Source organism: Vipera ursinii, assembly GCF_947247035.1.
Source record: "Vipera ursinii genome assembly, chromosome: 3".
NCBI lineage: Eukaryota > Metazoa > Chordata > Lepidosauria > Squamata > Viperidae > Vipera > Vipera ursinii.
Window position 1 is genome coordinate 5,275,839 of NC_139516.1, and position 20,492 is coordinate 5,296,330.

Sequence of the window (20,492 nt, forward strand, 5' to 3'; positions counted from 1 at the left end):
GCAAACACCATGGTGGTTAACCAAATCCATTGTAAGCTATGGGGTGGGGATGAGGGCTATTGCTGGAAATTGGAAGTAAATGCAAAAACACTGTAGGTAAGTGACATGACGTCAGGGCACTGCAAATAACCCTAAATGTGGGGCATTTTCCCGGTGCCCAAAATGGAGTCACGCAACTGGGAGGGACATGGCCGTTGAAACTTTAAATCTGGATCACGAGTCCCTTTTGTGGGTGGGTGGGGGGGTGGGGGTGGGTTGTCGTAACTTTGAGCAGTTGCTAAGTGACCGGTTGTAAGTCAAGGGTTACCTATACGCAGCGAGATATAAAAAGCAGAGTTTCCCTTTTTTGTAAGGGGAGATTTTTGGTCACGGATTCCAAAGTAAGCACCCCCAAATTTAGCAAATAAATTCCAAAGTAGCCACCCCCAAATATTGATCAGAGGGATCTCCTCCACAGTGGAGGGGCCTCCATGAAATCTAGGCTTGCGCTGTTTGTACTACATGGAGGAATTTATTGCCGCTTCACTGCAGGGATAAATAAAAGGCCGTCACACTTTGCTCTTCAGGGGCGTCTGAAGGTTTTCCTCAGCCTGGTCTACGTTCACGTTCTCGAGGGGCTTCTGGATTTGAAAATAAAGCTCGTCGTCAAAGCAGAATTGGTCAGGAGGCTGGGCTAAGAAGGGGAGTTTTAAAAGCAGCCCCGTCAGATAGCCTCCTACGAGGGACACAATGACCGAGATGCTGAGGCCTACAGCTTGAAAAAGAGCCTGTTCCGAAGTGCTTCTTCCCAAGCTTTCTCCAATGAAGGTGGTCTCCACAGTGGCATTTTGTAAGGCCGGACTCCGGGCGGGGAAGACACGGTAGAGCTGGTGCCCGTAGGCTTCATCTGGTACTAACAAAATGGCCACGATCCCAGCCACGGCTCCGAGGATGCCTGGAAGACCGTGAAGGTTGTGGATCCCACACTGGTCTTGAAGGTGGACTTTGTTGGCCAAGAACGGGGTCATATATTTGAAGCCAAGGATGCAGGCCAGAGATGACAGGATCCCCAGGAGAAATGCCCCGCCTGGACCAATGGCCATGTCGGCTACTGTTCCGATGGCCACGCCTCCAGCCAAGGTGGCATTCTGTAGGTGGCCCATGCTGACTTTGCCTTTCTTCTCCAGAAGGCTGGAGAGAGCAAACGTGGTCAAGACGCTAGCGCTGAGCGTAATCCAGGTGTGCAGCACGGCTCTATGTTGGGCATCACCCGGATGGACAAGAACGGAAACAAAACTGGGCCAGAAGACCCAAAGGAATATGGCGCCCACCAGGGACAGGAGATCAGAGATGTAAGAGGGAGTCTCCTTGGGGTGTCTCGTCTGGAGTCCTGACCTGTACAAAGCTATGGAGGCCCCCAGACCAAAGTAGCAAGAAAAGACATGGACGGTGACAGTTCCTCCAATGTCCACCGCTTGGAAGTAGCTTATAATTAGCCACTCGCAAGCTACGTAGAGGGGCACCTCAAAGAAGCCCATGAGGAGCAGCTGGATGGGACTGGTTCGGCCCAAGATGGCCCCCGCAGAGATGAGGACAGTCACCGTGGCAAACTCCGCAGTCAGAAGGTTATAGAGGCCTAGGTGGATCTTTCCATCGTGGTAGTGATAGATGAACCCCTGCACAATCAGGGCCCACTGCACGGAGAAGTTGGACAACAGGAAGTTGTAGGCCACAGCACTGACCCCGTAGCCTTTCATAAACGCCAGAAGCAAACCGAGGCCAACCAACAACATCAACTGGATGTCTTGGAAGAGAGAGAACAAGACGTAGAGCTGGTTATCATCTGGGTCAACGTCAGCAGGCTGGCGGGCAGCATCCGTGTGCCGGTCGTACGTTGCGAAGAGCACAAAGATGAAGAGGAGGGCGCCTTGAAAGACAAAGAGCAAGACGGGTAACCGGCAACGGAGGCTGGTGGAGAAGAGTTTGGACATGTTTCACTCAGAAGATCCAAGACGAACCTGTGAAAAGGCAATGAGAAGACGCAAATATGTAGACAATTTTGAGAAGGCCGTTCCAAAGGTCTTCCAGCGTTTGGTTGACTTTTCAAACGTCCACCAGACCCAACCTTGCAAAGCCGAGGGATTTCTGCAAGTAGCACAGGAAGTCCTCGACTTCAAACAGTTCATTTAGGGACTGTTTGAGGGTACAACGGCAGTGAAAAAAGTGACTTACAACTGTTGCAGCATCCTCGCGGTCCCCTGATCAAAATTTGGAAGCTTGGCAACTGGCATGTACTTATGCTGCTTGCAGTGTCCTCCAGGGTCACATGACCCCCCCCTTTGCGACCTTCTGACAAGCAAAGTCAATGGGGAAGCCAGATTCCCTTAACAACCGTGGCAAGGAAGGTCGCAAAACGAGGCAAAATTCACTTAACAAAACGTCGCGCTGAACAAATGTCTCGCTTAGCAACAAAGCTTTGGGCTCCGTTGGGATTGTAAGTCGAGGACTACCTCTCTCCCCGCCCCATAGCTCAGTGTTTCTCACTCAAAGTGTGGACTTCAAATCCAAGAATTCTTCAGCCAGCCACGTTGTTAGGCTGTAAAGTTGATGGCGGGAGAATTGCACTTTCGAAACCGTGAGATTCTGTTAATGTAGCTTTACAATAAGATAGAATTAGTTTATTTGTCTGGGTTTAGCCTCCGAGGCCTCTGGTAAGGCTGACAGTAGCAGAAAATAAAAAGAAGGTCATTCCTGGTGTCCTTTATGCTTGTATAATGACACTTACATGAGGCATTTCAACTGTGACGTTAAACATTAACCAAAGATAGAATCCACTTCTACTGAGAGATTTAACTTGTTTCTTGTGCAAGCTTCAGAAAATTGCAGAGATGCCTTTTTGGACCAACGATCAAAAATGTCACAATATGCGGGGATAAAAGCGTCCTCCTTAACATTCCTCACTGAATTGGTCCAAAGATGTGGACTCTGACCAGATTTCATCACGGCAATTTCTGAATAACTAAGGTTGTTGAGCCCTCATCACCGAAAGGTAAAAGGCAATTTCGGTATTGTTTGCCATCAATATATTGGCTGATCTTGCTGGACCTTTTTTTTTTTTTAAAAAAAGAAGAAGTTAGAACGTTCAATTACATAGAAAATATGAAATCTGGTAGGAAACCATAAATACACCCATTCAGGGTAAGCCACAGTGGCTATCAATCCAGGGTATGTTTGTTTGAGAAGCACAAGGCAATTTTTAAAAATTAGTTATTTTTATCCCACCTGTATTGCTTTTATAAATCAGCTGGAGAACATACCTTATGCTCCTTCCTCCTTCCATTTCCCCCACAACAGCAACCTTGTGAGAGGTAGTGAGATTAGGCTGAGAAAGTGATTGGCCCAAAGTCACCCAGCTGGCTTTCATGCCTGAGGCGGGACTAGAACTCACCATCTCCTGGTGACTGGCCCAAAGTCACCCAGTTGGCTTTTATGCCTAAAGTGAGACTAGAACTCACCATCTCCTGGTTGAATGGCCCAAAGTCACTCAGCTGGCTTTTATCCCTAAAGTGGGACTAGAACTCACCATCTCCTGGTGATTGGCCCAAAGTCACCCAGTTGGCTTTTATGTCTAAAGTGGGACTAGGACTCACCATCTCCTGGTTGAATGGCCCAAAGCCACCCAGCTGGCTTTTATGCCTAAAGTGGGACTAGAACTCACCATCTCCTGGTGATTGGCCCAAAGTCACCCAGTTGGCTTTTATGTCTAAAGTGGGACTAGGACTCACCATCTCCTGGTTGAATGGCCCAAAGCCATCCAGCTGGCTTTTATGCCTAAAGTGGGACTCGAACTCACCATCTCCTGGTGATTGGCCCAAAGTCACCCAGTTGGCTTTTATGTCTAAAGTGGGACTAGGACTCACCATCTCCTGGTTGAATGGCCCAAAGCCACCCAGCTGGCTTTTATGCCTAAAGTGGGACTAGAACTCACCATCTCCTAGTGATTGGCCCAAAGTCACCCAGCTGGCTTTTATGCCCAAGGCAGGACTAGAACTCACAAACTCCTGGTGACTGGGCCAAAGTCACCAATGTGTTTGTGATGCCTAAGGAAAGTCTAGAACTCACAGTCTCCAGGTGATTGGGCCAAAGTCACTCAGCCAGCTTTCATGTCTAAGGAGGGACTAGGATTCACATTCTCCTGTTTTCTAGCCTGGTACCTTAACCAGTAGACCAAATTGTCTCTTTCCTACAGAGATGACGCCCTCTCCTTTATGAGACAAGGTTCAGCTGGAGAGTATCAAAAACTGGGAAGAAACCTGAAAGATCTTCTAATCCTCGGTCCAACCTGGACCAGTGGCCGTGCAAATTTGGATGTCCCTCTCTAGAGTTTCTACCTGTCCACTTTTGTCCTAATCTTGGATGCTAGAAGGCTAGGAAGAATCCATCCGTGCCAGCCGTACTTTGCTTTGAAAATCTGGATTCACGCATTCATACATTTAGCCTTCAGGTTACGGTCGCATAGCCATAACCGACCAGTTTTTACAATTTTTTTGCGGCAATCGTTAAGCGATAGGCACGGTCATTAAGCGAACCCATTGGGTCACTAGGGGCATGGTTTTGCCAAAAATCAGAAGTGCTGGCAATCTTCAGCAAAAACCATTGTGAAACATGGGCAGATGACCTTGGGATGCTGCAAACAGCTGTAAAGTATAGGTTTAGCATGCACCGCTTAGAGATGTAATAAACAAACAGACAAATAAATAAACAAGCAAATAAATAACTGCAGCCATGTTGCTGAGTGTTCAAAGTGCGGTCACATGACCATGGGCGGGAGGGGGGGAACTCTTAGAACCTTGGATCCGGGTGTCGTAATTCCCCTTTTTCAGGTAGGTGGGATCTTCCAACGGTTGCTAAGGTCTACTTGTCCGTAGGTTTCAAAACTTCCCACCGTCTCTTTCTGATCTTTCTTCTCATTGCTGGTGTTTTAGAGTTTGACAACCACAGCTGGGGAAATATATATGACGTCTCCGTGGTCATGTGGCCAGCATGACCAGACGCCAAAGGCGCACAGAACACTGTTACCTTCCGACCGTAGTGGTCCCTATTTTTCTACTTGCATTTTTACGTGCTTTTGAACTGCTAGGTTAGCAGAAGCTGGGACGAGTAACAGGCGCTCACTCTGCTACGTGGCACTCGGGATTCGACCCACCAAACTGCCATCCTTCTGATTGACAAGCTCAGCGTCCTAACCCACTGAGCCACTGTGTGTGTGTGTGTGTGTGTGTGTATACACATATATACATACATACATACACATACACACACATATCCATATATATATATATATATGTAGGTCTTGGCGTATTCAGGTCTTTTCCCGTGTAGGATTGAGGGTGTCTTGGCGACATTTCGACGAGGTCCCACTCGTCATCTTGAGGCTGGTGTCTTCGGCTTCGTGCTTGTGCAAGCACAAAACCAAGGACACCAGCCTGAAGATGACGAGTGGGACCTCGTTGAAACATCGCCAAGACACCCTCAATATACGCCAAGAACAAAAAACCCCACCCATTCAGAACACTCCCTACCCATTCAGAAGACAGCCACGCCTCCAACCAATCAGAAGACAACCACGCATCCACCCAATCAGAAGACAACCACGCCTCCACTCAATCAGAAGACAACCACGCCTCCACCCAGTCGGAGGACACCCCCACCCAATCAGAAAGCAGCCACGCCTCCACCCAGTCAGAACACAGCCCCACCGGCAGTTGGAAGGAAAGGAACAGCCAGATCACGCATTGCTCCTGGAAGCAGCAAGAAGAACACTCCAGCCTGAAGATGACGGATGAGATTTCGTCGAAACGTCGCCACAACTTTCTGAAGATGAAAGGAACGCGGGAAGAAACCCAAGACTCTAGATCTACATATATATATATATATATGTTTTCTGAGGTTTTCGCGGGTGTTCGTATGTGCATCTTTGGTTATTCGGGTTTTTCCCCGCGTAGAACTAAAGGTGTAGGGGCGACGTTTCGACGGAATCCCATCCGTCATCATCAGGCTGGTGGCTTCTGCTTCCTTCTTCTGGGAGAAGCATGTGGCTGTTTGTTCCTCTTTTTTATATATATATATATTGAAGGGACGCGGTGGCAAAGCATGTAAAAATGCAAGTAGAAAAATAGGGACCACTCCGGTGGGAAGGTAACAGTGTTCCATGCGCCTTTGGCGTCTAGTCATGCCGGCCACATGACCACGGAGACGTCCTCGGACAAGCGCTGGCTCTTCGACTTTGAAACGGAGATGAGCACTGGCCCCTAGAGTCGGAAACGACTAGCACGCATGTGCGGGGGAACCTTTACCTTTACCTTTATATATATATGAGCCAGGTCCAGATGTGACAAAGATGGATGAGATGGCTTCCCACTACTGTTTTTTTTTTTAAGTTAAACCAAACCACAGTGTTGCAAGTAGTGCTTTTTTGTAAAAGAAAAAGGTGCCGGAACTCACACATGTCATACAACCCGCCTTGCCTACGCTACAAGGTTGCATCCAAAAAAGGTGCCGGAACTCCGTTCGGAGCGTTCTATGAGAAAAAAAGCCCTGGTTGCAAGTCAGGACCCCATAGATGGAGTTTGGAAATGCTTAACTTCTCTGAGCTCCTTCTTTCCATATTATTCCTTCCCTTCATATGGCTTTAGGGAAGCGAACAATAGTAGCCATCACCTTCCTCATCATCATGGGGTACCTAGAGGGGCTCCATATCTGTAAGGCCACTCTAGGGCTTTGACTCTATGCCTCACCAGACAACCCAGCCGATGGGGTGGTTAGTTAAGCCTAAACCAGGCAACCTTAAGACTTGCGGACTTCAATTCCCAGAATTCCTCAGCCAGCTATGCCAAGTTTGGAAACCCCTAGCCCAGGTGTGGGGAACCGTGGCTCAGGAATTCTGGGAGTTGAAGTCCACAACTCATAAAGCCCTCAGGGACCCTTTGGGGCTAAACCTACTCCCCTTTGCTTCCAATGGCATCCAACAAAACTCACAACCATTCAGTTAGCAACTGTTCGAAGTTACAATGGCACGAAGAAAAAGTGACTTAAAACCAGTACTCACATTTACGACCGTGATAGCATCTCCATGGTCATGTGATCAAAATTTGGGCGCTTGGTAACAGGCATGTATGGCAGCATCCCGGGGTCATGTGATCGCCATTCACAACTTTCTCAGCCAGCTTCCGACCACCAACGACTGCGTGATTCATTTAGCAGCAGTGATTTCCTTAACAACCGTGGCAAAAAGGTCGTAACAACTGGGCATGGCTCACTGAACAACGGTTTCGCTTAACGACAGAAATTGTGGTCGTAAGTCGAGGACTATCTATACAACCTATTTGCCCGATAGTCATGTTTATTTGTAAAATGGATTTTCCTCTTCTCTTATGCAGGGTAAACTGTGGGCGTCTTACAATCATAACTAACCTGAATCTTGACCCACTCAAATAAAGCCACAGTGTGTATTACACAGCGTTGTGTAAGTGTGTCTATGGAGATTCTCAGTCATCCAGGTGTGGTTTTTCCTCAGGACGCACCTGAACTTTCTTTGTTTTTCTTTTTCGCTTCTCATCCAAGAAGCTTCTTCAGCTTTGACTGGATGGTGGGGAGCAAGCAATATAAATCCTTCCAGTAACTGTGAGAGGGATCTTGGAGTCTTAGCGGACAATCAGTTAAATGTGAGCCAACGGTGTGCGGCGGCAACCAAAAAAGCCAAACGCAATCCTAAATTGCATTAACAGAGGGGTTCACTCAAGATCGCGTGAGGTGCTAATACCACTCTATAAAGCCTTAGTGAGGCCACACCTAGAATACTGCACCCAATTTTGGTCTCCACACTACAGAAAAGATGTCAAGACTCTAGAAAGAGTGCAGAGAAGAGCAACAAAGATGACCGGCGGACTAGAGACTAAAATATATGAAGAACGGTTTCAGGAACTGGGCATGGCTAGTCTAGTGAAGAGAAGGACCAGGGAAGACATACATGATAGCAGTCTTCCAATATTGGAGGGGCTGCCCCGGAGAGGAGGGGGTCAACCTATTTTCCAAAGCACCTGAAGACCAGACAAGGAATAACAGATGGAAACTGACCGAGGAGAGACTCAACCTGAAAGTAAGGAGAATTTTTCTGACAGTGAGAACAATCAACCAATGGAACAGATTGCCTTCAGAAGTTGTGGGAGCTTCATCACTGGAGGCTTTCAAGAGAAGACTGGACTGTCACTTGTCAGAAATGGTGTAGGGTCTCCTGCTTGGGTGGAGGGGGTTGGACTAGATGACCTCCAAGGTTCTGTTCTATTCTATTCTATTCTATTCTATTCTATTCTATTCTATTCTATTCTATTCTATTCTATTCTATTCTATTCTATTCTATTCTCTATAAAGATTCTATTCTATTCTATTCTATTCTATTCTATTCTATTCTATTCTATTCTATTCTATTCTATTCTATTCTATTCTATTCCATATTTTCTATTCTATTCTATTCTATTCTATTCTATTCTATTCTATTCTATTCTATTCTATTCTATTCTCTATAAAGATTCTATTCTATTCTATTCTATTCTATTCTATTCTATTCTATTCTATTCTATTCTATTCTATTCTATTCTATTCTATTCTATTCTATTCTATTCTATTCTCTATAAAGATTCTATTCTATTCTGTTCTATTCTATTCTATTCTATTCTATTCTATTCTATTCTATTCTCTATAAAGATTCTATTCTATTCTGTTCTATTCTATTCTATTCTATTCTATTCTATTCTATTCTATTCTATTCTATTCTATTCTATTCTATTCTCTATAAAGATTCTATTCTATTCTATTCTATTCTATTCTATTCTATTCTATTCTATTCTATTCTATTCTATTCTATTCTATTCTATTCTATTCTATTCTATTCTATTCTCTATAAAGATTCTATTCTATTCTGTTCTATTCTATTCTATTCTATTCTATTCTATTCTATTCTATTCTATTCTATTCTATTCTATTCTATTCTATTTTCTATTCTATTCTATTCTATTCTATTCTCTATAAAGATTCTATTCTATTCTGTTCTATTCTATTCTATTCTGTTCTATTCTATTCTATTCTATTCTATTCTATTCTATTCTATTCTATTCTATTCTATTCTATTCTATTCTATTCTATTCTATTCTATTCTATTGGTTCCTGAATGGTCCTAACACCTTCAAAGAAAAACAAGAAAGTCCAGTTGCCTCCTGAGGAAGAAAAAAGCACCTTTGAGAGCCTCGTGTGAGGTAAACTGTACACCAGGGGTGAGGAACGACGGCCCCTTTACGACTCATGGACTTCAACTCCCAGAATTCCTGAGCATAGCTGGCTCAGGAATTCTGGGAGATGAAGTCCACGAGTCGTAAAGGAGCCATCGTCCCCCATCCCTGCTTTACACAAATGCTCACCTTTCCGGACTCAGTGGATTTCAGCTACTCTTCAGAGTTGCACCCTCTTCGTCGATCCCAAATAGCAATTCCTCGGTGTAGTGTAGTAGTGTTACCCCAGTAGTCGCTGTGTTTGTCCTTTGGAGTCACTTGGGTACTGCTGCAGGAAAAGGAAGTCAGAAGTTAGTACTCAGAAAATGCTCTAATTTGATTTTTTTTTAATGAGGCAAGGAAGGTATTTATTTCGTATGGACCTGAGTTCTGCTATAGAGCTGTCTTTGACAGCTGTCTTTGACAAAGCTCCACCATTCAAAGGAGTTGGGAAATGCATCTTGCCGATGTCCCACTTCTTTTATAGGTTTGCAATCCAGAAGGAGATCCTTGGGCCTGGATTGGAGTTAAATTGTAACTTTTATTGATTATTGCAACGCAACCCACAAAGCCAACCCTAACCCTGAGAACGTTTCCCGGTGACCTATCCCCAGAGTAACAATCTTCTCTGGTTTTCGTTTTTTTCAAGGCACGTATGAGATAGTTTCCATCTGGAAGCTAAAACATAGAAAGAATGGTTGGTGAAATTGGGTAGGTACAGGCCAGGGGTAGGCAACCGTGGCTCCTTCAGGACTCGTGGACTTCAACTCCCAGAATTCCTGAGCCAGCCACGCTGAGGGGAAAAGGAGAGGTTTCCAAGCTGAGCCATGCTGGCTCAGGAATTCTGGGAGTTGAAGTTCACGAATCATAAAAGAGCCAAGGTCGCCTACCCCTGGACTAGGCTAATGAAGAGAAGGGCAAGGGGGGACATGATAGCGGTGTTCCAATGTCTCAGGGGCTGTCCCAAAGAAGAGGCAGTCAAGCTATTCTCCAAAGCGCCTGAAGACAGGACAAGAAGCAACGGATGGAAAGTAATCAAGGAGAGAAGCAACCTAGAACTAAGGAGAAACCTCCTGACAATTAAAACAATTAACCAGTGGAACATGTTGCCTCCAGAAGCTGGGAATGCTCCAACACTGGAAGTTTTTTAAGAAGAGACTGGGCAGCCGTTTGTCTGAAATGGTATAGGGTCTCCTGTGTGAGCAGGGGGTTGGGCTAGATGCCCTCCAAGGTCCCTTCCAATTCTGGCTATTATGGATTCTCTAGATGGGAAGGAGCCTTCTGTCCCTCTGCCTTCCTTTAGAGAAACTCTTATATTCTCTTAGAGGAGCATTTCAAAAGGCCTCTGTCAGGGCAGTGACATGAAAAAGGCCCATCCAGATGGTGAGCAGCATCTTTGTTGCACATTAAAGCAGCCAGATGTTCTTTTGCTGCTTCTGCTTTTGGCAGTTACACTAATTTCCATGGGGGCATTTCTTAAAGAGGTGGCCTCTTTCTTGAAGCCTCTAATAAATAGGGCAGATGTGCTGCATTCAGCGTGGGTCAAAATGATGACTTCCAGAGAAAATCTGGAGTGTGTGGAGCTATCACCACCACCGTTATCCTATAATACAACAACAACAACAACAACAACAACAACAACAACGTCTTCTCTTCTCTTCTCTTCTCTTCTCTTCTCTTCTCTTCTCTTCTCTTCTCTTCTCTTCTCTTCTCTTCTCTTCTCTTCTCTTCTCTTCTAATAATAGACTTGGAAGGGACCTTGGAGGTCCTCTAGTCCAACCCCCTGCTCAGGCAGGAAACCCTATACCATTTCAGACAAAATCCTTGGTTATATATATGCAGCGAACAAACCTTAGTTTTCCTGGAGGAACCTGTAACAGGTTGTCACCCCAATTTTGATCTCCTGTTTGCCATAAAGGCTGCTGGGGCCCCAGCTGTAAAGGAGACAGCAGTCAAGATATACACCACAGGCAGTCCTCGAGTTACAGCCACCACTGAGACCAACATTGATGTTGCTAAGCGAGACAGTTGTTAAGTGAATTTTGCCCCCTTTAACAACCTACCTTGCCAAAGCGGTTAAGTGAATGACTGCAGTTGTTAAATTAGTAACACGGTGGTTAAGCGAATCTGGCTTCCCCCTTGTCTTTGCTTCTCAGAAGGTCGCAAAAGGCGATCACGTGACTTGGGACACTGCGACCGTCATAAGTACGAGTCAGTTGCCAAACATCTGAATTGTGATCACGTGACCACGGGCATGCTGCAACCGATGTGAAGTGTGAAAAAAGGTCCTAATTCACCGGTTTTCAGTGCCCTTGTAATTTGGAGCCGTCACTAAATGAACTGCATAACCTCGGCCCTTTTAGGACTCGTGGACTTCAACTCCCAGAATTCCTGAGCCAGCCACGCTGAGGGGAAAGGAGACGTTTCCAAGCTGAGCCATGCTGGCTCAGGAATTCTGGGAGTTGAAGTCCACGAGTCATGAAGGGGCCATAGTTCCCCCATGCTGGCTCAGGAATTCTGGGAGTTGAAGTCCACAAGTCCACAAGTCATCAAAGAGCCAAGGTTGCCTACCCCTGCTCTAAGTGCTATTGCTATTGCTATTTTAAGCACCTTGGGTGAAAATCCTAGGGCTGAACCAGTGGTGGGATTCAAATAGGTGAACAACCAGTTCTCTGTGTGGATGCCACTTTCGGAAATCCATTCTGGGCCCGGGCAACCAAAAATTAGCTGCTGAACCGGTGCAAACTGGTTGAATCCCACCACTGGGCTGAACGCTCGAATGGAAAGAAATGCCAAAAAAATATATAATTCCTGAAAATGCTGAACTTTTTCCATTGGGGCCCAGAAAGCTCCACCTACAGAACTGGAGCTGAGCTTGACTCAGGAGAGACGTTGCCTTAATTGCTGACTGTGCACAAAGGGGACATGGAGGTGACCCAAATAAAATGCCTTGTCATGGTTCTCCCTCAGGTAGGACTTGCAAGAGGACAAAGTCCCACCTGCCTTTTGAGGACTGATGACCTAATCAGAAAAAGGAAGACTGTTGAATGACAGGGGGAAGCTAATTTTCCCTGGCATCTTCAGGAAGTTTCTCCTCCAAATATTAACCAGCCCTGACCCTGATTACCTGTTCAAAATCAGACCAGGTTTTCTGTGTGTCTCCAGAAAACCTGGGCTGAACTATAATCATTCGTTTAGTGACTGTTGGAAGTTGCAGGGGCCCTCAGAAAAGTGACTTGCAAGCATGGCTTGCACTGAAGAGCCTTCACAGCATCCCCACGATCATCATCGGATCAAAATTTGGCCATTTGGCCAGCAAGTATCTATTTAAGACCATCCTGCCGCATCTTAGGGTCATGTGATCTCCACTTGCAACCTTGCCAGCCAGCTTCCGACAAGCAAAGTCACCAGGGGAAGCCGGATTCATTTAACGACCATATAATTCACTTAACTGGTTGACTCAGCCTGCTATCCTTCTGAGGTCAGTTAAATGAGGACCCAGATTGTTGGGGGGCAAGAGGCCAACTCTGTAAGCCGCTTAGAGAGGGCTGTAAAGTGCTGGGAGGTGGTATATAAGTCTAAGCGCTATTGCAATTGCTAACTGTAGTGATTCACTTAACAACTGAGTCAACCTTGAGCCCATCAGGGTTGAACTCCTGGCAGTGAAATGCAGAGTTAGCCTGCAATACCGCATTCTAATAGATAGATAGATAGATAGATAGATAGATAGATAGATAGATAGATAGAGATAGATGAATTGGATAGATAGATAGATAGATAGATAGATAGATAGATAGATAGGGATAGATGAATTAGATGGATAGATAGATAGATAGATAGATAGATAGATAGATAGATAGATAGATAGATAGGAGAGAGAGATGTTGCATTCTAATAGATATTGGAATAGAGATAATTAGATAAATAATAGATAGATAGATAGATAGATAGATAGATAGATAGATAGATAGATAGATAGAAAGATAGAAAGATAGAAATAGATAGATAATAGATAGATATGCTGCATTCTAAGAGATATTGGAATCAATAGATAATGAGAGAGAGAGAGAGGGAGGGAGGGAGGGAGGGAGAGAGAGAGAGAGAGAGAGAAGACCGTTTCACAATGCTTCACAGTGTTTTACAGAGTCAGCCTATTGCCCCCAACAATCTGGGTCCTCATGTTTACCAAACCTGGAAGGATGGAAGGCTGAATCAACCTTGAGCCGGTCAGGGTCGAACTGCTGGCAGTTGGCAGAGTCAGCCTGCAATACCGCATTCTAACCACTGCGCCACCACGGCTCATCAACCCCCACCTTTAATCTTGCACACCTTTCTGGGGAATATCAGCACAAGTTTATATAATTAATTCCACCTTTCAGGTTCTCCCCCGCCTTGAAGTCACAACTCCAAACATAGCAATATTTTTCTTTAATTGTAGAATAACTGTAAATATTATTACCCTAATCCCGAAGGCATGCTTCCAACTTTCATTCACTCTCAAGATTTAGATCTAAATTCTTGCTTAATCCTGGGACTTCCTCCTTACCTTTCATCTCCCAATATTATTTTGAGGCAGGCCATAAAGAAAGATGCAAAGAATACATAAGAATGCTGCATGTCATAAAAGTGAGGTAGGACATAAAAGTGAGAAAATACGTGTATTAGTTAGAAGAAGAACAAGGAAATGGAAAATGCCAAACCACAAGTTCAACTGTAGGTCACATCTCGTAGGCCAACACGAAGTTCAGTTACAGCTAACCACATATGTCTCGCTTGTAGCTAACCACAAACATGGTACAGGAAACTTAGACGCTAGCAAGACACCTGTGACCTTTGCTAAAGACAAGGTTGCAAGATATTTAGCTATAATTTAGCATCGCAAAGTGGGGCTAGGGATGAGCTAGAAGGGGGCTTAGAATTCATGTAAGCAATCAGAGCTCATAAGTTACATTTCCGTGTTTTGCTACTTTTGGAGACTACGGTATATATATGTACTTGCTTTTCCCTGAAAGACGTTTTCAGACATTGACTTTGCTTTTTGTTCTGAACCTTTTGCGCGCAAAATAAAATACTTCTTTTGATTCCGAGGTCTGAGTCTCTTGATTCTGCAACAATTTAGACAGAGACATAAACACGTATAAATGAATACATTTCTCTTTCTCGTCTCCGGAATTTGCAGACATTTGAATGTAACCCTGAAAATAAATCTTAACCCAGTTCTTAAAGCTGTGATTCTTCAGTTTCTGCACATTGCAGTAATCCTGTAAAAAATCTGCTAAATTGCCCTGTAGAAATAAAGGGGCCTGTGGCATGCAGATTGTGGGTTCAGGAACACAACATTTTGAAATATTGTTGTTGGAAATGTAAGAGTCCTTCCTTGAAAACCAAAGGAAGCCTTCACGAAGAGGGAACAAAATAAGTGGAGTTTCCTAGAAAAGACCAATTTTTTTCTCCATCATATAATTGAAGTAAATCAGAATCGTGTTAGGCTAATCGTGTCAGATCTAAGAAAGCTCGACATCCTCTGGATCAATCTCGGTAAGTCCTCTACTTACGGCCACAATTGAGCCCAACAGTTCTGTTGCTAAGCAAGACAGTTAAGTGAATTTTGCCCCATTTTACGAACTGTCTTAACAGGGTTTAAGGGAATCACTGCAGCTGTTCAGTTAGTAACCCGTGAATCTAATTTCCCCATTGTCTTTGCTTGTCAGAAGATCGCGAAAGGGGATCCCGTGCAACACTGCGACCATCATCAATATGAGCCACCTGCCAAGTGTCCAAATTTTGATCATGTGACCATGGGGAGGCTGTAGCGGTCGTTAAGTGTGAAAAATGGCCATAAGTCCCCTTTTCCAGTGCCGTGGTAACTTGGAACGCTCACTAAACGAGAGGCTGTAAGTAAAGGACTACTACCCTGTATTAAAGCAAAAGCTTTTTATCTGACATGCAAGGAAGGAGGGGTTATCTGACATTTAATTAGCATTTATCGTTACAGAGGAAGCCCAACATTTTGTGAATGCGGGTGTTCAACATCCCAGCTCATAATCTGTGAACGAAGACAAATTCTGTTATAGAATTTATCATTTATAATATTGATTGGTAATCTTTTAAGCCCTTTATAGATAGCAGTTCCCGCCTTTGAGGAAGACCTTTGCCCAGTGGTGGGATTGAAATACCTGAACAAACGGTTCTCTTATTGGATGCAGGCCTGGGCTAGAACGGAGTTTCGGAAGTGGCATCCACAAACTTCCGGTGGGCTGTTCTAGGCCTGAGAGGCATCCTCCAGGCATCCGAGGCCTAGAATGGACATCTGGAAGTGGCATCCATGCAATTCTGGTGGGATTTTCTAGGCCTGGGAGGCCTCCTCCAGGCATCCAAGGCCTAGAATGGACATCTGGAAGTGGCATCCATGCACTTCCAGCGGGCCATTCTAGGCCTGAGAGGCATCCTCCAGGCATCTGAGGCCTAGAATGGACATCTGGAAGTGGCATCCATGCACTTCTGGCAGGCCGTTCTAGGCCTGGAAGGCCTCCTCCAGGCGTCCAAGGCCTAGAATGGACATCTGGAAGTGGCATCCATGCAGTTCCAGTGGGCCATTCTAGGCCTGGGAGGCCTCCTCCAGGCGTCTGAGGCCTGGAATGGACATCTGGAAGTGGCATCCATGCACTTCTGGCAGGCCGTTCTAGGCCTGGGAGGCCTCCTCCAGGCATCCGAGGCCCAGAATGGACATCTGGAAGTGGCATGCATGCACTCCCGGTGGGCTTTTCTAGGCCTGGGAGGCCTCCTCCAGGCATCCAAGGCCTAGAATGGACATCTGGAAGTGGCATGCATGCACTTCCAGCGGGCCGTTCTAGGCCTGGGAGGCCTCCTCCAGGCTGCCAAGGCCTTGACTGGACTTCTGGAAGCAGTGGGCATTCAGCCAGTACTCTGAACTCAGCAAAATTTAGCTACCGGTGCTGCCGAACCGGTGAGAACCAGCTGAATCCCACAACTGCCTTTGCCCAATGATTGACAGCTAGTTTGCATTGCTTCTGTATTCCTGGCCATTCATAAAATTGGCTTGGAATTCCCACCTGCACAGCTCAACATGCACCCTAATCTTGACATTTATTGCAATGTAAACACATGTTTAAGTCGTACAGGTCTTGACATGTCTTCCTCTCTTCCTCACCCTTATCATACTAAGAGTACCTTGTAGCCCAATGCTTTGAACATGGAGGTGTTTATCTGTTTGTTTTTATTTATTTGGGAGGTTTATCTTAAGCAAAGTTCTCTGGACAGCACTGACCATCTGTTTTACAATAGCCAGAGGCATGGTGACGTTATTGCACACAAATGGACAGGATACAGCTTTTCTTTTTGCGATAGTGGCAATATTGCATGCCTGCTGCATGAATTCTAAAGCACATTCTCCCCTTCCCCTTTATAGATTTAGACCCTTTTTTAAAAAAATACAACCTTTATTATTTTTATAAATAACTCAAGACAGAGAGCGTACCTAATTCCACCTCCTATTTTCCCCACAACAATCCTGTGAGTCATTTGGGATGAGAGAATGGGACTGGTCCAAAGTCAATTAACTGGCTTTCATGCCTAAGGCAGGTCTACAACTCACCATCTCCTGGTGATTGGTCCAAAGTCACCCAGTTGGCTTTCATGCCTAAGGCAGGACTACAACTCATCATCTCCTGGTGATTGGCCCAAAGTCACCCAGTTGGCTTTTATGCCTAAGGCGAGATTAGAGCCTTGGTGGAGCAGTGGGCTAATGCCTCCTTAAGTAACACCAGCTGCCTGCAATTAGTGCAGGTTCGAGTCCCACCAGGCTCAAGGCTGACTCAGCCTTCCATCCTTCCGAGGTAGGTAAAATGAGGACCCAGATTGTTGGGGGCAATAAGCTGACTTTGTAATAATGCCGCTTGGCGGGGGCCGAAAGTCCTAATAAGCAGGCATATACATAGAATGAAGGCTATTGCTAAGCACATTGGTTTGTGCTTAAATTGTAAGCCGCCCTGAGTTTTCGGAGAAGGGCGGGATATAAATGGGAGTAAAAAAAAACACTGTCTCCTGGTGATTGGCCCAAAGTCACCTAGTTGGCTGGCATGCCTAAGGCAGTGGGCATATTGTCTCCTGGTGATTCGTCCAAAGTCACCCGGCCAGCTTTCACACCTAAGGCAAAACTAGAACTCACCATCTCCTAGTGATTGGCTCAAAATCAGCCAACCCAGCTTTCATATCTAAGGCAGGACTAGAACTCACCGTCTCCTGGTGATTGGCCCAAAGTCACCCACCCAATTTCATGCCTAAGGCAAAACTAGAACTCACCGTCTCCTGGTGATTGGCTCAAAATCAGCCAACCCAGCTTTCATATCTAAGGCAGGACTAGAACTCACCTTCTCCTGGTGATTGGCCCAAAGTCACCCAGTTGGTTTTCATGCCTAAGGCAGGATTAGAACTCACCATCTCCTGGTGATTGGCCCAAAGTCACCCAGTTGGCTTTCATGCCTAGGGCAGTGGACATATTGTCTCCTGGTGATTTGTCCAAAGTTACCCAGCCAGCTTTCACACCTAAGGCAAAACTAGAACTCACCTTCTCCTGGTGATTGGCTCAAAATCAGCCTACCCAGCTTTCAATTCTAAGGCGGGACTAGAACTCACCGTCTCCTGATTTCTAGCCTGATGCCTTAAAGACTGCCCAACCGTCACTTTCGAAGAACTGCCCTCTCTCTTTCTGCTTCCCAACCCACCACTCATGATGCATACATACCGAACGCTCCCTTCAGCACCTCTTGCCTCTTCAGCATGCCAACAGTGGCAGCAATGCTTTAAGGATCTTCAGCTCCACTAGAGTGTTTTTCTACCTATCCTATTAAGTCAGGTAAAACAGGTTCCTGCCAACTCCTGGCTGGATTTCAGAAACAATCCTGAGTTCGTTTGTCTCTGGAATGCGCCTTTTGTGTTTGGCAACCCAGTGGGGAGAGGCAAGTATGGGGAAGAAACATGTCCTCCCGTCCTTTTAATTCAAATACAAATGTCCATATTTTCTGCTGTAGAAGAGCACTGCAGTGCTTAATTGAAGCATGGTGCTATTTCCCAGTGCAGCTGGGGGATATTTCTAAATGTTTCTCAAATGCAAGAAACTTTAAGGCTTAACGTTTAAGCTGTATGGGCTGCCATTCCCAGAAGTCCTCAGCCAGCAAGTATGCAATTTAATTCCCAGAATTCCCCAGCCAGCGTGTGTAAATTTCAACTCCCAGAATTCCTTGGCCAGCATGTGTGGACTCCAACACCCAGCATTCCTTAGCCAGCATGTGTGGACTCCAACTCCCAGAATTCCTTAGTATGGTGGCTGGAGAATTCTGGGAGTTGAAGTCCGCACAGCTTCAAGTAGCTGAGGTTGAGAAAACACTGTTCTAAAAGAGCTTTTTGTAGCCCCTGAAATCTCTTAAACCGTGAGAATGAATAACCACCATTTAATATAGACCACTGTTTACTGTGTTTACTCCTGGGTTATCTCGCGCACTAAGACTGTGCACGCTCTAGCATATAACTAGTAGAGGTAGTCCTCGACTTATGAACACAATTGAGCCCCTAATTCCTCTTGCTGAGCAGACCATTTGTTAAATGAGTTTTGCCCCATTTCACGATCTCTCTTACCACCATTGTTAAGCGAATCACTGCAGTACTTAAGTTAGTAGCACAGTTGTTCAGTGAATCTGGATTTCCTCGTTGACTTTGCTTGTCAGAAGGTCGCAGGAGGGGATCACGTGACCCCAGGACACTGCGTAAATATGACTCAGTGGCCAGTGTCTGAATTTTGATCACGTGACCACAGGGATGCTACAACGGTCGTAAGTGTGAAAAAACGGTCACAAGTCACTTTTCCCCCCAGTCTCGTAACTTTGAATGGTCGCTAAATGAACTGTTGTAAGTTGAGGACTTACCTGTCATAACTCGCAGCTTGAGTTGGACCCAGAAGCCATCCGGCAACTAGCGCCGCTCGCACAACCACGGTGTTACATGGGCCACCCTGTCCACGCTGCTGCATTCTGCGCCGGTTGTCGCTTCCGAATAGTCTCCAAGGGCAGCCCCATGTAGTAACGACTGCCATAGGTCGAGGACTCCCAGTACTACCGGGTGTGCTTTTTGCCTGGACTACCTTGTAAGGTTGACGGGTACTGGACTGGGAGCAGGGAGGCCCAGATACTATTTCCGAGGGGGATTTTGGGCTGGCTCTGCCTCTTAACCCAGGATCCAGTCTGATCTTGTGGAGAGGCTACTAGCTTGGAGAGGGGGAGATCAGGTTATGTTCCCCCTCCAAACACACATCCCCATCACAGAAACCCTACTTTGAGCCAGTCTAATCTGAAGAACGGCTGCAAGGTTTGGGTTTGGCCAGTCTAAAGAAAAGAAGAAATAGGGGAGACACGATAGCAGTGTTCCGGTATTTGAGGGGCTGCCACAAAGACGAGGGGTTCGCGTTATTCACCAAAGCGCCAGAGGGAAGGACGAGAAACAACGGTTGGAAACTGATCAAAGAGAGAAGCAACCTGGAATTAAGGAGAAACTTCCCGACAGTCAGGAGAGGACAATCAACCAGGGGAACAGCTTGCCTCCAGAAATCGTGGGCGCTCCATCGCTGGAGATCTTTTAAGAAGAGGCTAGAGACAGTCCCTTATCTGAAATGGTTATAGGACGGTTCTCCTGCTTGAGCGGGGGGTGGGGTGGGGGGGCTGGACTAGAAGACCTCCAGGGCCCCTTCCAGCTCTGTTCTATTCTAAGCTACCTTGCAGGGAAATTGGACGAGAGAATAGATTTCCCCTTCGCTCCGGTTGAAAAAGCAGGATGCCAACTCGAGTCCGACCGCCGTAGACATATACTTCAATTGCAATAACCAGCATCTTATTCTATTGTTTACCCAGACTTCGGGTTTTTGTTGTTGGTTGTGTGTTTTTTTTTTTGACAGTGGCGCTAGGCAGGAAGGGACCTCATTCACATCAATGGACTCACCACTCCTTGAAACCCAGCAGGGCCTTTTCATGTGGCGGTCATAACACCTCGCACACCTTGGCTGCTCTTGAAACAATTCCTGGGGTGGGAGTGGGGGGGGGGAGAGAGCAGGAGTCAGACCTGGTCAGGATTCGGAGAGGGAGACCGTGAGAAAAATCTCAGGGCTTCAGGCTAGACTGGGAA

The 20,492-nt window shown here is 45.9% G+C and overlaps 1 protein-coding gene across 2 annotated transcripts; it reads right to left on the reverse strand.

The window, feature by feature from the left end:
- Nucleotides 1-498: 498 nt before the first annotated feature.
- Nucleotides 499-18,080, reverse strand: LOC310639299 (ammonium transporter Rh type B-like). Of its 2 annotated transcripts, XM_083360912.1 has the most exons (3): nt 18,067-18,080; nt 9,453-9,591; nt 499-1,997 (listed from the first exon to the last, which is right to left on the reverse strand). In XM_083360912.1, the coding sequence occupies exon 3, from the start codon at nt 1,968-1,970 to the stop codon at nt 549-551; it is 1,422 nt and encodes a 473-aa protein (XP_083217038.1). In that variant the 5' UTR covers nt 1,971-1,997; nt 9,453-9,591; nt 18,067-18,080; the 3' UTR covers nt 499-548. The 2 variants fall into 2 exon arrangements, with proteins under 2 accessions (XP_083217038.1, XP_083217037.1); XM_083360911.1 differs by lacking the exon at nt 18,067-18,080 and having other exon boundaries at nt 9,453-9,839.
- Nucleotides 18,081-20,492: the final 2,412 nt, after the last annotated feature.

What these genes read in the sequence shown, in the direction of transcription:
- LOC310639299 (XM_083360912.1), bottom strand. Translation starts at nt 1,970, where the DNA reads ATGTCCAAACTCTTCTCCACCAGCCTCCGTTGCCGGTTACCCGTCTTG.